This window comes from Musca autumnalis, unplaced genomic scaffold (genome assembly GCF_047663935.1).
Source record: "Musca autumnalis isolate F117 unplaced genomic scaffold, ASM4766393v1 scaffold_1, whole genome shotgun sequence".
NCBI lineage: Eukaryota > Metazoa > Arthropoda > Insecta > Diptera > Muscidae > Musca > Musca autumnalis.
Window position 1 is genome coordinate 3,897,737 of NW_027411644.1, and position 13,231 is coordinate 3,910,967.

Here is a 13,231-nt window from a genome sequence, read left to right on the forward strand (position 1 = left end):
TTGGTAGCGTTTATATTACCATTCTATGCAAGATCGTATAATAATGTTGATACGGTCAATATAAAAGTTAAATCATAGATTGAGTAACCTGGCTGCATAACGTCCGTTTTATCGGACGCTTTAAAAATTATTCATTTTTTCTCTATTAATACAAATTAAATATCAAACAAAGGCAGAAATCTTTTACTTGGAGAGGATACGAAATAAAAACGTGCGCAAAACAAAAATGTAATGACTTTTATAAAATTTAATTCACTTTTACTAAACTGCCAACTAATTGGTTCGATTTTTAAAATATTTATCTCATTTTTTGCAATAAACAAGCACTATAAACTTAAAGTTTGGAGGGAATCACTTCATAATTATAAATTGTGATATGTTGTCAATCATCCCAAACAATTTTATGCAATACATCAACGAAATAAAAATTGGCGTAAGAAATAAAAACGTCCGTTTAAACGGACGCTATGCACTAATGGGTTAACTAGTTCTTCCATCCAGTCTTTTAGAAATATTGAAGCAGAAATACTTGATTAAGGGGTTATGGGCACTTATTGAGAACGAAAAATTACATTTTTTACAAGAAATCACCAAAATTTTTTAGAAGATGTCTTCATCTGTCAGATCGCACCTTGACATTCTGACATATGGCCGCGTACGAAACACTGTTTTACTAAAGCAGTTTCCGGTGCCCACTGCAGCTCGAAAACTAATAAACCGATCAGCATATGTTTTTGTGCGATCATTAAGAACCTAAAAATCTTGTACTTAAGCGATGTGAAATTAAAAAACATAAATTTAAAAAAAAAAGTTGTGAACTGTAAAAGCCAAAATTTCGATTTTAACTAAAACAAGTAAAAAAGTATCAGTCGGCTTGGCCGACAGAAATATACCCTCAGCCTCGGACCTAAAGAAAAGAAGTAACATACAATACTTCTGACGTCTATATAATACGATGTACAAAGTTTGGACCAAATCGGTTTCTCCCTTCGAGGGTAATTTTAGGTGCTACCGAGTTTAGTTGGTGCCGTCAGGCTTTTTTGGAGCTTTTGGGCCATTATCTTAAGAAGTAAGCACTTGCCCCTGAAAAACATGTACCATCGTAATGGGGATAGCAAATACAAGTTGTTACAACAAAAACCAAAGGGATTCGAAGTACAAATTTTGGACTGAGCGCTCCAACCACTACACATGCTGCCATAATGGTTTTTTAAAACTTTCGGATTATTTTCTCAGGAAGTATGGACTTGTCCCTGATAAAATTTGTTCCGTTGTAATGAGGGCAGTGAATACAAGTTGTTACAACAAAAATCAAAGCGATACGAGAGCAGGTCCTCAACTGAACTTTTCCCAAATTGAGTCCATATTGAAACCTCACCTATGTCTGAGGGAAATTTCACGATGTGCAAAGCGGTTACACGCTTCAAGAGTTATCGTGCGCACAATTTTTCCGAACATTTTCGAACTTTTGTGGGGGAGGTATCTAAAGGTATGGACCGATATGGCTTATCTTCGAACATAAAGTAAGTTTGGACAAAATATTTCGAAAGCCAAATTTTGGACCGAATCCACAGATTCGTTCTAGAGTTATGTTTTGCTCCAACCACTACACACGGTGTCATTGGGGGTTTTTGCAACGTTCAGGCTATTTTCTCAGGAAGTATGGAAGTATGGCCTCTGAAAAAACTTACACCGTCATAATGGGGGAGCGAATACAAGTTGTTACAACAAAAATCAAAAAAGGTTCGAGAGGAGGTCTTAAACTGCCCGAAGAAGTGAACCGATTTGATCCATATTCGAACTTTATCTATGCCTGGTAGAAATATTACGATGTGCAAAATATGGACCAAATCGGTTAGTCCCTTCCAGAGTTATCGTGTGCATAATTTTTGCGAACAAATTTGAACTTTTGTGGGGAAGGTAACCGAGGGAGTGGGCCCATATTGCCCATCTTCGAACTTAAACTGGTTTGTCGGTAATTCTGTCGTTACCTAGTTAAAGAATCGCATTACTGAGCTCCTCGTGCAGATGATCCATATTTGTCTTCTGCACGCAACCCGTAGCAATTCGGAGAACATTATTTGGGGACTTTTGCAGGATTCTCCATTGTATGTCGCTCAGATAGAAATTCAAGACCGGGCAACATAATTGAAGGTAGATCAACCAATGGCCTTATATGTTGCTATCAATGTCTACTTATCTTTGCCCAGTAGTGCGATTCTCTAACTCACTTTTTGAGTTACCAACAAAAATTGGTAACTTTAAAACCCAAAATTATGAATGAAAAGTTGAAATAAAAGTTGACAACACTGTTGCTATTGGTAGAATTTTACGACTACTTTTTATTGATCGCTAACTTACCAAATAATATCGTTAATTACCGAAATTATAAACTTTTTTATTTTACCGATTCTTGTCGGTAACTCAAAAAATGAGTTTCGTTCGGGTGGACGATAATATTCTCATTTGGTAGCGGATTTGCCTAGCTTTAGAATGGAAATTATTCGAGCCACCTTCCATGTGTCCGAATTACCAATTTGGGAAATATATAGTTGTAAGGCTTATGCAAGTAGCTCAAAACTACAGTTCCCAATTTATTTAACATTGCCATGGATTTGTCGTCTGGACCAAGGTTTTTGGACATGGAGATAATTTTTGTCAACTTCACTGGATGTGGAGGAAATGGACTTGCATCTCCGGTATACAAATCACATCGACCAGTTCTTCAAGGTGGGATGCCATTTTGTGTCTGGCTTGGTGGAAAATCAGATTGCAAAAGCTTTTTAAAAGGTGTCAACGTTTTGGAATATCCACTGCTTTAACCGTTTTTAAAGAAATGTTTTAGGATGCCTCTGCATTTTAACGTATAGGGATTCCATCAGATTTGACGAATATGGACAGAATAGTACGTAGCTTCCATCAGCATTGACTTTTAGTGATATTGCCGCGGTTATAGCCTTAATGTACATATATGTAGGTTTGCATACGTAGGTTTGCTAGTAATATCCAAACATATTTTCGAATGAACGTGTCTTAACCTACTAATCGAGATCATTTAAAATTCTATACAGATATTTTCTATTTTGTTTTTTATTCTTGTTTGTTTTGTACGACGATTAGTTCGTGGTTAATATTCTGCATACACATGTGTGTATGTAATTATTATTGTTATGAATTTGGATATTGGTGAAATTAAGAAGAGAATATAGGTAAATGTGTTGTTTCATTCATTGTTACTGCTCACGCAAAAGCAACAATCCATGTGAGAGGTTTTGCAGAATAACTGTCAATAAATTATTGATAAAAACCACATGGAAACGTGTGTTTACATAACGAAATTTTATGCACCCGAGTTGAATGTCCCAACAATTTATGACATTAAATATTGAAGGTACGAATACAATGAGTGAAAATTACAGTGATAAAATGCGTAACACAAAACAAAAGATTTCAAGGAATAGATAATACTTCACTTTAGGCTTTAATTGATATTGATTGATATGGAATAGTAAAAACATTTTCTGAATCTGAACTTACTAATAGGTCATACTAGTTGTAACATTTCTGGTATTAATCGAATAATATTCAATCCATTATTCGTGATTAAGCTCTGTAAAATACGATCAAGTTCATGTGTGCAAATACCTATACATAGCTATGCAAACAAAAATAAATATGAATTGTTAGCAAGAGTGTCCATATTTGGCCAAGACTTTTTGCCTGTCTGTGGTAAATCGAATTCATACAACAAATAATTATTCAGGTGTCAATTGAATACCTCAAAAGCTGTGAAGGTAATTAAAGATTTCAATGATGTCTGTAGTTTAATATCGACATCATTGTTTAATGGCATTTTCCTGCCACATGCAACAAACAAACCTTTGGTATTTGACTTGTGGAAATTCAAAGTAAAGTCGACAAACATTCTTGTCTCTCAATACCAAGGAGTTGATCTATTTGGTCACGTTTTCGATCGTTATGTAAATTTACATCTGATACAATTGTTTAAACATACAAATATGTATGTCACCTGTTCCATGCTCTCATGTCATTGGTGTCAGCGTTGTTAGTTGGCGGACATGTTTGCTGTCATTTGGATATTATTGACAATTTCAATTTTAAAACTTCCCATAGCTGCTGTTATTTAAACAATATCGATTGCGGTTTTTAGCTACAAACATATTTGATCTACATTGAGCTGGAACTTATGTTTACCGAACTTCCCTAATGCAGTTAGTTATTGGCTCTGTTAATTAGAGTTGGACTAATCTAGTTCCAAATAGTTCCGACACAGATACAATGTTCGTTTATCTTTCCTTCTAAATATTTGCTAGGCCGATATAATTAAATGAATCTTTCAACGATGAGTTCTTTAATGTTTCCATTATGTCGTTAGTTTTAAATTTCCCTCGTATATTGTAGAGAGTTTCTGTTTTTGATTTGGGATGACGACTACTATTTTTCCAGATCCCCAAATCCCAGAGTCTTTGTTTTAATATTTTATTAAAACAATTATTATTTCCTTTTTTATTTATTAGTGGGTAAAAGTTGAAAATGTTCCATTCTAATTGTGAGAGCTGACACCCCCGAAAGTGTGCTTCATTGCTGTAATAAGTATTATGAACAATTGCTTATGCGCTTTTCGTTAAGACTTATAATATTTTATGGAGAACAGAATGTGGACTATTGGGTTAATTTATTAACATGAGTTATATTTAAGAAAAAAATAATAATAATAAAAAAATTCAGTTGCGATTATTTAAAAAAGTACGGATATTGATTAAGAATTTTTTGCTTTAATATTTTTATATTTTTAGTAATTATTTTTAGAATTATACAAATTTCTATGTTGTGATGTCCAGTTTTTTTTATATAATTTAAGAAATAATTCTAATAATGGTATTGAAATCTAATTGGCAAACGAAAACCATAATCTCAAATATGTATTTGAACAACAACAATTTATTTTTATCGTAGATGACTCGAGCCGTTTCTAATTTTTTCCAATTTCATTTCATATTTTTTTCCTATATTTATTTCAGACAGCCGACAAAGATTTCTGGTGTGCTCGACCACAAAATATGATGGATATGAATGCAAGTGAATGGAAAAATTTAACACAAACTTCTGACTCCTGTTCCATTTGGAATATCGATTTCAATTCTATGGATTCCATACAATCTGTATTCAATTATATGGCAACATCTGAAAGTCCACCAAATTACACCCAGTGCACACAGTTCGAATTCGATGGTAACAGTTCAATGACATTAGTGCAAGAATTCGGTTTGGTTTGTTCGAAACGTCAGTTGCTTAGTGTGGTCGAAATGTGTTTCTTAGCTGGAGCTGCGGTGGGCAGTGTCTCAAGTGGTTGGATTTCTGACAAATTTGGACGGAAACATACTCTAATGGGCTTTGCTTTATTGCAGACAACATTTGGTAAGTTTTTCAGAAACATTTGTAATTTAATAAAACTTATTGCAACACACTTTAATCACAATCACACACACACATCAGGTACTATATTGGCCTTCTCATCATCCTTGGCCATGTACATGGCTTTACGTGTGATAATTGGATTCGCCTCGATGACTGTTGCCGTTGTTAGTTTCGTGTTGGTGGTAGAATTGGTCTCCGGCAAGTGGCGCACTGTGATTGGTATTTTGAACATTTTGCCGGTTGCGGTAACTTATGTTATAACAGCAGGTATATCCTACTTTATACGAGATTGGCGCACACTGCAGCTGGTTATTTCGTTACCATGGTTCGCCATATTATGCATTTGGTAGGTAACATTTGATGGTGGCATTTTCCGAAACATTGCATTGTCTATGGTGGTCTAATTAAATTTACCCTCTTCTCACCTCGTACAGGTACTGTGTCCCCGAATCGCCTAGATGGTTGTTGGCCAGGGGTCGCTTAGAGGAGCTGTATGTTATTGTTGAGAGGGCGGCTCGATTAAATGGCACTATCTTGCCGGTAAACTACAAAAAATCTTTGGAGGCCGCAGTGCCGCCATCCTCGAATACTGGCCAACATGTAACATCTGTCAATGGCGCAGCTGATGGCAATGATTGTCAATCTATGAATAATGCAAATACGAAAGCGCCGGAGCTGGATGCCAATGCAAGTCCTTTGGTTGTTGTTTTCAGTCGAACATATTTGCGTACCACCTGTTTGACATTGGTTGTCTGGTTGACTTTGATAATCATTTATTTCGGCCTGACTTTGCATCTCAGTAACCTTGGTGGCAACATTTATGTGAATACGGTAAGTGTAAAAGCTAACCCCTAACCCTCATCGGTCACTTTACCTTCCGGGGAGGATGATTCGTTATTGGCATTTATAGAACTTATCTGGGTATCCCTGATAAGTTTTGTGAATTGAATGTGGTTGTGTTTATTTTCATTAATGCAAAGAAGATGAAACCTATTGACATTTTCAATACCACACACAGAGCCATACATACATATATTGAAATATACATATGTAAGTGGTAGGGAAATATTCGTGTGAATGTTGAATTTTAGTAAGTGATGTACATATGTATGTATGTAGGTGTTTTAACAAAGGTTTTGATAAATGAAATGGGGTTTCTCTTCTTTACAATGAATGCTGATTGTTTAAGGGGTGACCCCTACTTGTACATTTCAGAAAATCCTAAATTTTTATTGGCTTATTTTATGTGGTAAAATGTTCAAGTCGATCGAACATAACATTGTCTGAGATATGAGCGCTGGTAGGTAACAATTTATTGTGTTTTGTGTGTAACATGGAAACTAAAAACGCGTTTTTCTCGAAATGACATTTTGAAAGCGGTGCCAACTCTAGCTCGAAAACTAATGATCCGATTGTCATAAAATTTTGTGGGGATTTTCAAGGACATCAAAATCGAGTAATTCATCTATCCATTTCATTTAAAAAAAATTTTGCCCGTTTTTACCAGAATACGTCAGTTTTTTAAGCCAAAAATTTAAATTTTGGCTTTTTTGGTCCACCATTTCAGTAAAATCTAATATTATTATTTTTTAAATCGATCGATGAAGGACTAATCCTTTATGTTCTATGTTTTTAAATCGATCGATGAAGGACTAGGCCTTTATGTTCTAAATAAGCCTACAAAAATATATGACGATCGGTGATCTAGTTTTTGAGCTAGAGCTGGCACCACAAAACGCTTTTACAAAAAAGGGGGTTTCGTGGAAGGCAATTTGCCACAAAACCACGTAATATTTTTCATCGAAAAACATTCAGACACTGAATTAAGATGTGTTCTTTCTGCTAAAAAATTACCAAAAAATTGCCTTTTTTGGGCTTTACATGTGGGGGTCACCCCTTAAGGAATTCGGAGTTGTAAAACCATTTTTTAAAAAGAAAACATTTTATACCTCTTTTAGGATCTACTATTGGAAAACACATTTCTCTTTTAAATAATTAAAACAGGAATAGAAGAATTAGAAGATGACTTTCGCTTAATGAGCACCTTAATTAGATCTAAACCAGTAAGGAAAGGATCAAAGTCGGGCAGGGCCGACTGTATGATACCCTACACCACTGTGAATATGTAAAATATAAATCGGAGCTATATCCAGATCTTAACCGATTTCGATATAATTTGGCACATTTATTTCCAGACCGAATTCAGTCACACATTCCAAATATCATTGAAATCTGACTTATATAGCGTGTTTGGTGCAGCAAATACGCGAAATTGGCCGAAAATATATATGGGAGCTATATCCAAATCTGAACTGATTTCGATATAATTTGGCACATTTATTTCTAAACCGAATTCAGTCACACATTCCAAATATCATTGAAATCGGACTTATATAGCGTGTTTGGTACAGAAAATACGTGAAATCGGCCGAAAATATATATGGGAGTTATATCCAAATCTGAACCAATTTCGATATAATTTGGGACACTTATTTCTAGACCGAATTCAGTGAAACATTCAAAATTTCATCAAAATCGGACGTATATAGCGTGTTTGGTGCAACAAATACGTGAAATCGGCCGAAATTATATATGGAAGCTATATCCTAATCTGAACCGATTTCGATATAATTTAGCACATATATTTTTAGACCGAATTCAGTCACACATTCAAAATTTCATCAAAATTGGACGGATATAGCGTGTTTGGTGCAGCAAATACGTGAAATCGGGCGAAAATATATATGGGAGCTATATGCAAATCTGAACCGATTTTCACCAAAAGCAATAGCGTCCTTCCTATGGCTAAAAAAATTTTAGTCCGCAATTTTCAGCTGAATCGGACAAAAAATGCGACCTGTACGTTGCGAACAGAAATACATGGACAGACGGACGGACATGCATAAATCGACTCAGAAAGTGATTATATGTATATCCCCAAAAGGAACTATGGGTCTATTTCGTTTCCTTTTGTATGTTACATACAAATGCACAAAGACATAATACTCCTTACCACAGTGTGGTGTAGGGCATAAAAACCCGTTGGCATTTTTGTAAAATTTCTTGAAAACGACTATGGGTCATTATTATGTCTGTTCCAATACTTTTTTAATGATAAAGCTAGATGTGTTTCACATAAAAACGCAAAAATCTGGAAGAAATATAAAAATCAACAAATCAGCCAATCAATCGGAAGCAAACATTTTTGAAAAATTTCTGGTTGTCGATTTGGTCCATACCTTGCAAATCGTGAAATGTCTACCAGACTTAGATGAGGTTCCAATATGGACTCAATCGGTACACTCCTTCGGGTACCTCCACACAAAATTTCAGATAAGTTCAGTTTAGGACTTGTATTCACTGCCTTTCATACGACGGTACAAGTTTCATCAGGCGCAAGTCCATACTTCCTGAGAAAATAGCCTGAATGTTACACAAAACCCCTATGACACCGTGTGAGGTGGTTGGAGCGCAAGATAACTCTAGAACGGATCTGCGATTGGGTCCAAAATTTGGCCTTAGTAATATTTTGTCCAAACATAGTTTAAGTTCGAAGATAAACCATGTCGGTCCACTCCTTCAGGTACCTCCCTCACAAAAATTCAAAAATCTTCGGAAAAAATATACACACGATAACTCTTGAAGGGAGTGACTGATGTAATCCATACTCTGCACATCCTAATATATCTACCAGATATAGATCAGGTTCGAATATGGACTATATTTGTGCACTCCTTTGGTTACCTCCCACACAAAATTTCGGATAAGTTCACTTTAATACCTGCTCTCGAATCACTTTGATTTTTGTTGATGCGATTTGCATTCGCTACCTCCATTACGACGGTAAAAGTTTTTTCAGGAGCAGGTCCACATTTCATGGGAAAACATCCCGAAAGGTGTAAAAAGCCCTATGTCACCATATGTGGCTCTCAAACTGTTCTACCGGTTTGTTCAACATTTGGTCTTCGTCATATTTTATCCAAACTTAGTTTCATGGGGCAATACCGGTCCCCAACTTCCGGTACTTCTCCCTAATATTTAAAAAATGTCACTAAAATCTTAGGACGATATCACTTGAATGGTGCAACCAATTTGGTCCAAACTTTGGATCTCCTAATATTTTGTCAAAATTTAGTTTAACTTCTAAATGGCCCATATCGGTCCTCCCTACGGGTACCTCCCCCACAAAAGTTCAATATTAGTGTTAATTCCTAATCCACATTTTTGTCGGCAAGTTCAGATGTTGAAAAAGGGCCACAAAATTCGGAAGAGACGCTAAATACATTCTATCTGTCCGTAGATGAAAGTTTCAATTCACATTGGCTGAGGGTATACCTCTGTCGGCAAAGCCGACTGACACTTTTTTACTTGTTTTAATTTAATGATCACTTTATTATCACCACACTACCATTAACGCAGATATACGAGTGGGATAATTTGAAAATGGTTGTTTTCTTAGTCCATGTTTCTTTACATTTGAACTGCTGACATGTTCGTGGAAAAAGGAATAGCAAGAAAATTTAGCATTTTCATTAAAAAATTCTTAATCTTCTCAGCATTGGGATATCAAATGACTTCTCGATTCCTTTTGGCATTTCCACATGTTTTACTTATTGATATTTAAATATATTTTTAATTCCTTTTTTTCATAAGAATTGTTTTGGCTCGAGGTCAGATGAAAATAAAAACAAAGAATTGTTTTTTATTTGATTTTTATTGTTCCGATATTTCGATCATATTCTATGATCATCATCAGGGAGTTGACTTAAAAAAGAAACAATGACAAGAATTTTTACATTATTATATTAGCAAAAACTTAAACAAATTTTAAAAATTTATTACATTTATTTGTTGTTTTTCTTTTTTATCACCACATTTGATGTTCTGTTCTCGTTTGAGTTAGGTTTTCAACTAAATTTTTCCGTGCTTTTTAATAAGGTTTCTGTATATTTGTGCACAGTGTTCTGTGTCAGTTTTATAGTTCATGCGCTTTTCTGCAGGGATATTAATTATATGTAACATTTCTAACATATATCTTCGTTTATAGTTGTTCTCCTGTGTTAAAATATCGACTTTTTCAAAATTGGGGGTATGTCCTGTTAAGGAACAGTGAGCTGCTAGGGCTGTTTTTTGTTCAATGGGCTTGTTTCTTGCTTTTTGATCCGATTTATGACCACTTATCCTAGTTTTAAGTTTAGTTTTTGTAGTGCCAACATATACCTTTTGGCATATGTTGGACTTGTCACCATTGCAGCTTATTTTGTAAACAACGTTAGATTTGTCTTCAAGTGGTATTTTGGATTTTGTTCGACTAAAAAATTTTTTATTAGTGTTGTTGCTCTTCAAGGCTAATTGAAATTCATCTTTGTTGTATAGATTTGATTTGGATAACCGTTCTGAGAAACCGGGTACGTATGTTGATCTTTTGTATACTTTTTCTGCCCTTGGCTCATTATTTTTAACTTTCTCGGACTTTACATGTTTTATGAGTTCTGTTATGGTTTTATTGGGGAAATCGTTCATCTTCAGGATTCTTCTGACGTCATTTTCGTTCTTGGAATGGAATTCGCTATCGCTTATCTTGAAAACTCTTCGTATAAAGTTCGTCGCTGTGTTTATTTTTATCCTTCGAGGATGTTTTGAGTGGTAGTTAATTAATCGCCCGGAAGCAGTGGGCTTCTGATACCAATCTATTAGAATTTTGTTATCTTTTCTAATTACCTTGGAATCAAGATACGATAGAAGATTATTCGTTTCACTTTCCATTGTGAATCGCAGTTGATTGTTGTAAGCGTTCAGTGCTTTAAGCGTGTTGTTAATTTCGTCCTTTTTTATGATGCAAAATATGTCATCAACATATTTTGTCAATAGTCTGGGTTTTATAGTCAAATTTTTTGTTGCTTCGTCAAGTAAGTTTTCCATGACTATGTCGGCAATCACTGGTGAGATTGGTGACCCCATAGGCATTCCCTTCTGTTGCTCATACATCTTGTCTTTATACAAGAAGTATCGAGAGTCTTTAATGCACGTGGTTAAAATATCAATAAATAAGTTTAAAGGTATACGTGTAATTTCTTGGATTATTGCCCATTTGTCTTTTATGGTGTTGATTGCCAAATTATTTTTAATTCTGAAAAACTCCTTCTGAATAAGAAAGCACTTAATGAGTACATAAATACTCTCAGTTCAATAATAGCATTATGTGTATGTACTCCAAAAGTTTTCTTATTTCGCTCTTCATGTCAAAGTTATTTCGCTTGAACGAACTTGTATATCAGATCAGGCATATACAGGTACATACAGATACATACATGGGCTTTCTGTGAATTATGAATTGATATATTTTGGCATCCAACACAAACATTCATTCATTCGTATGTTCCCTCCCTATCTTTTATATCCTTTTTAAATAGGCAATTGCTGGCGCTGTGGAAGCTGTTTCAATATGTCTCAGCGTATTTGTGGTACTCAAATTGGGTATTCGCTTGAATTTAATAACCTACATGCTGATACCGGGCCTCTGTTGTTTGGCTGTCAATATTATACCCAAAGGAGATGAGAATCTTATTTATGTGATAGCATTGGCTATGATTGGTAAGTGTTTCATCTTTTTTCCCATACACAAAAAATGTAACATTTAATATTAAAACGTTTCTCTATTGAATTTTTCCAACAGCTAAATGTATTATTGGGGCAAACAATGCCATTATTCCCACCTACACGGCCATGCAGTATCCAACAGTTGTGCGTAACTTTGGTGTTGGCATGGGTAATTTGGCTGCTGGTGTCGCACTGATACTGGTACCATATATGTGGCTTTTGGTAAGATAAATTCAAATCAAATTCAGAATTTCATTCAGTTGACTTGTGTTTGTGGTTTCGCCTTTTCATTGTGCAGGAACACATAGACCCTCTGTTGCCGATGAGTATAATGGGTGTTTGTGGTATTATTGGAGCAATTGCATTGGCAATGATGAGAGATGTTCATCCGTGATGTTGCCACCTACTTGCCTCGATGTGTGTGTGTGTTTTTATGTAAACGTTTAAAACTAATCATCAACCATCTGTGATAAAAAAGGGTTTGTCGTCTGCGACACAGAAAAAGTTATAACAAATCGGTGTATTGTTCAATCGAAATTGAATCCAATTTCGCAAGAGTATTCATTTTTATGAAAAAGAAAATTTAGCTTGAAGTGATTTGAATATTGATTGGATGACCTATCTCACCAGGCGATTACCACTTTTATGTGCCGATTGGCTTCGAACTCTTTCGTTTACAAATTTAATCTTAAACGAAAGTGCTACCACTAAAATATCCTACTTTACATACTTATGTTGTATATCCCAATTTTCTTTGTTAACCCATCGTATCCAACAACATTTTAGATTTTAATTACATAGGGTCGGGGGTACCTCAAAATTCATACTATGTAGAAGATGGAAGATCTATATGTGTCTTTCGCTAATTTTATATATGGAAATAATGTTATTAAGTATTAAAGGGGGAGGCTATCAACACATCTATTAAAAATGTCAAATTGTTGTTAAATAAGTTAAGTTGCTACATTAAAAACCAGGTGATTTAGATCGATCAACTTTTCATCTATCAAAAACAAAACTTATTTCGATGACATTTACAGTGTAAAATTTAAAAAAAAATTGAATTTTGTTATTGCACATATCTAAACAAATCGTATATGACTTTGTTTGGGGAAGATACATATTTCCTCTAATCAAAGATAAATTTATTTGTTTAAAAATAAAATAAATCCTGATAATTTGTATTATTTAA

At 34.8% G+C, this 13,231-nt stretch overlaps 1 protein-coding gene across 2 annotated transcripts in view; it reads left to right on the forward strand.

Moving 5' to 3' along the window:
- The window catches only part of LOC141389584 (organic cation transporter protein), a 35,731-nt gene extending 22,500 nt beyond the window's left edge, over window positions 1-13,231 (forward strand). For both annotated transcript variants that reach the window (XM_073961310.1, XM_073961317.1), the window contains exons 2-7: window positions 5,043-5,439; window positions 5,518-5,785; window positions 5,874-6,270; window positions 11,853-12,033; window positions 12,116-12,261; window positions 12,338-13,231. In XM_073961310.1, coding sequence (XP_073817411.1) covers window positions 5,043-5,439; window positions 5,518-5,785; window positions 5,874-6,270; window positions 11,853-12,033; window positions 12,116-12,261; window positions 12,338-12,433 — 1,485 coding nt within the window. In that variant the 3' untranslated portion in view covers window positions 12,434-13,231. The remainder of the gene's footprint in view (window positions 1-5,042; window positions 5,440-5,517; window positions 5,786-5,873; window positions 6,271-11,852; window positions 12,034-12,115; window positions 12,262-12,337) is intronic.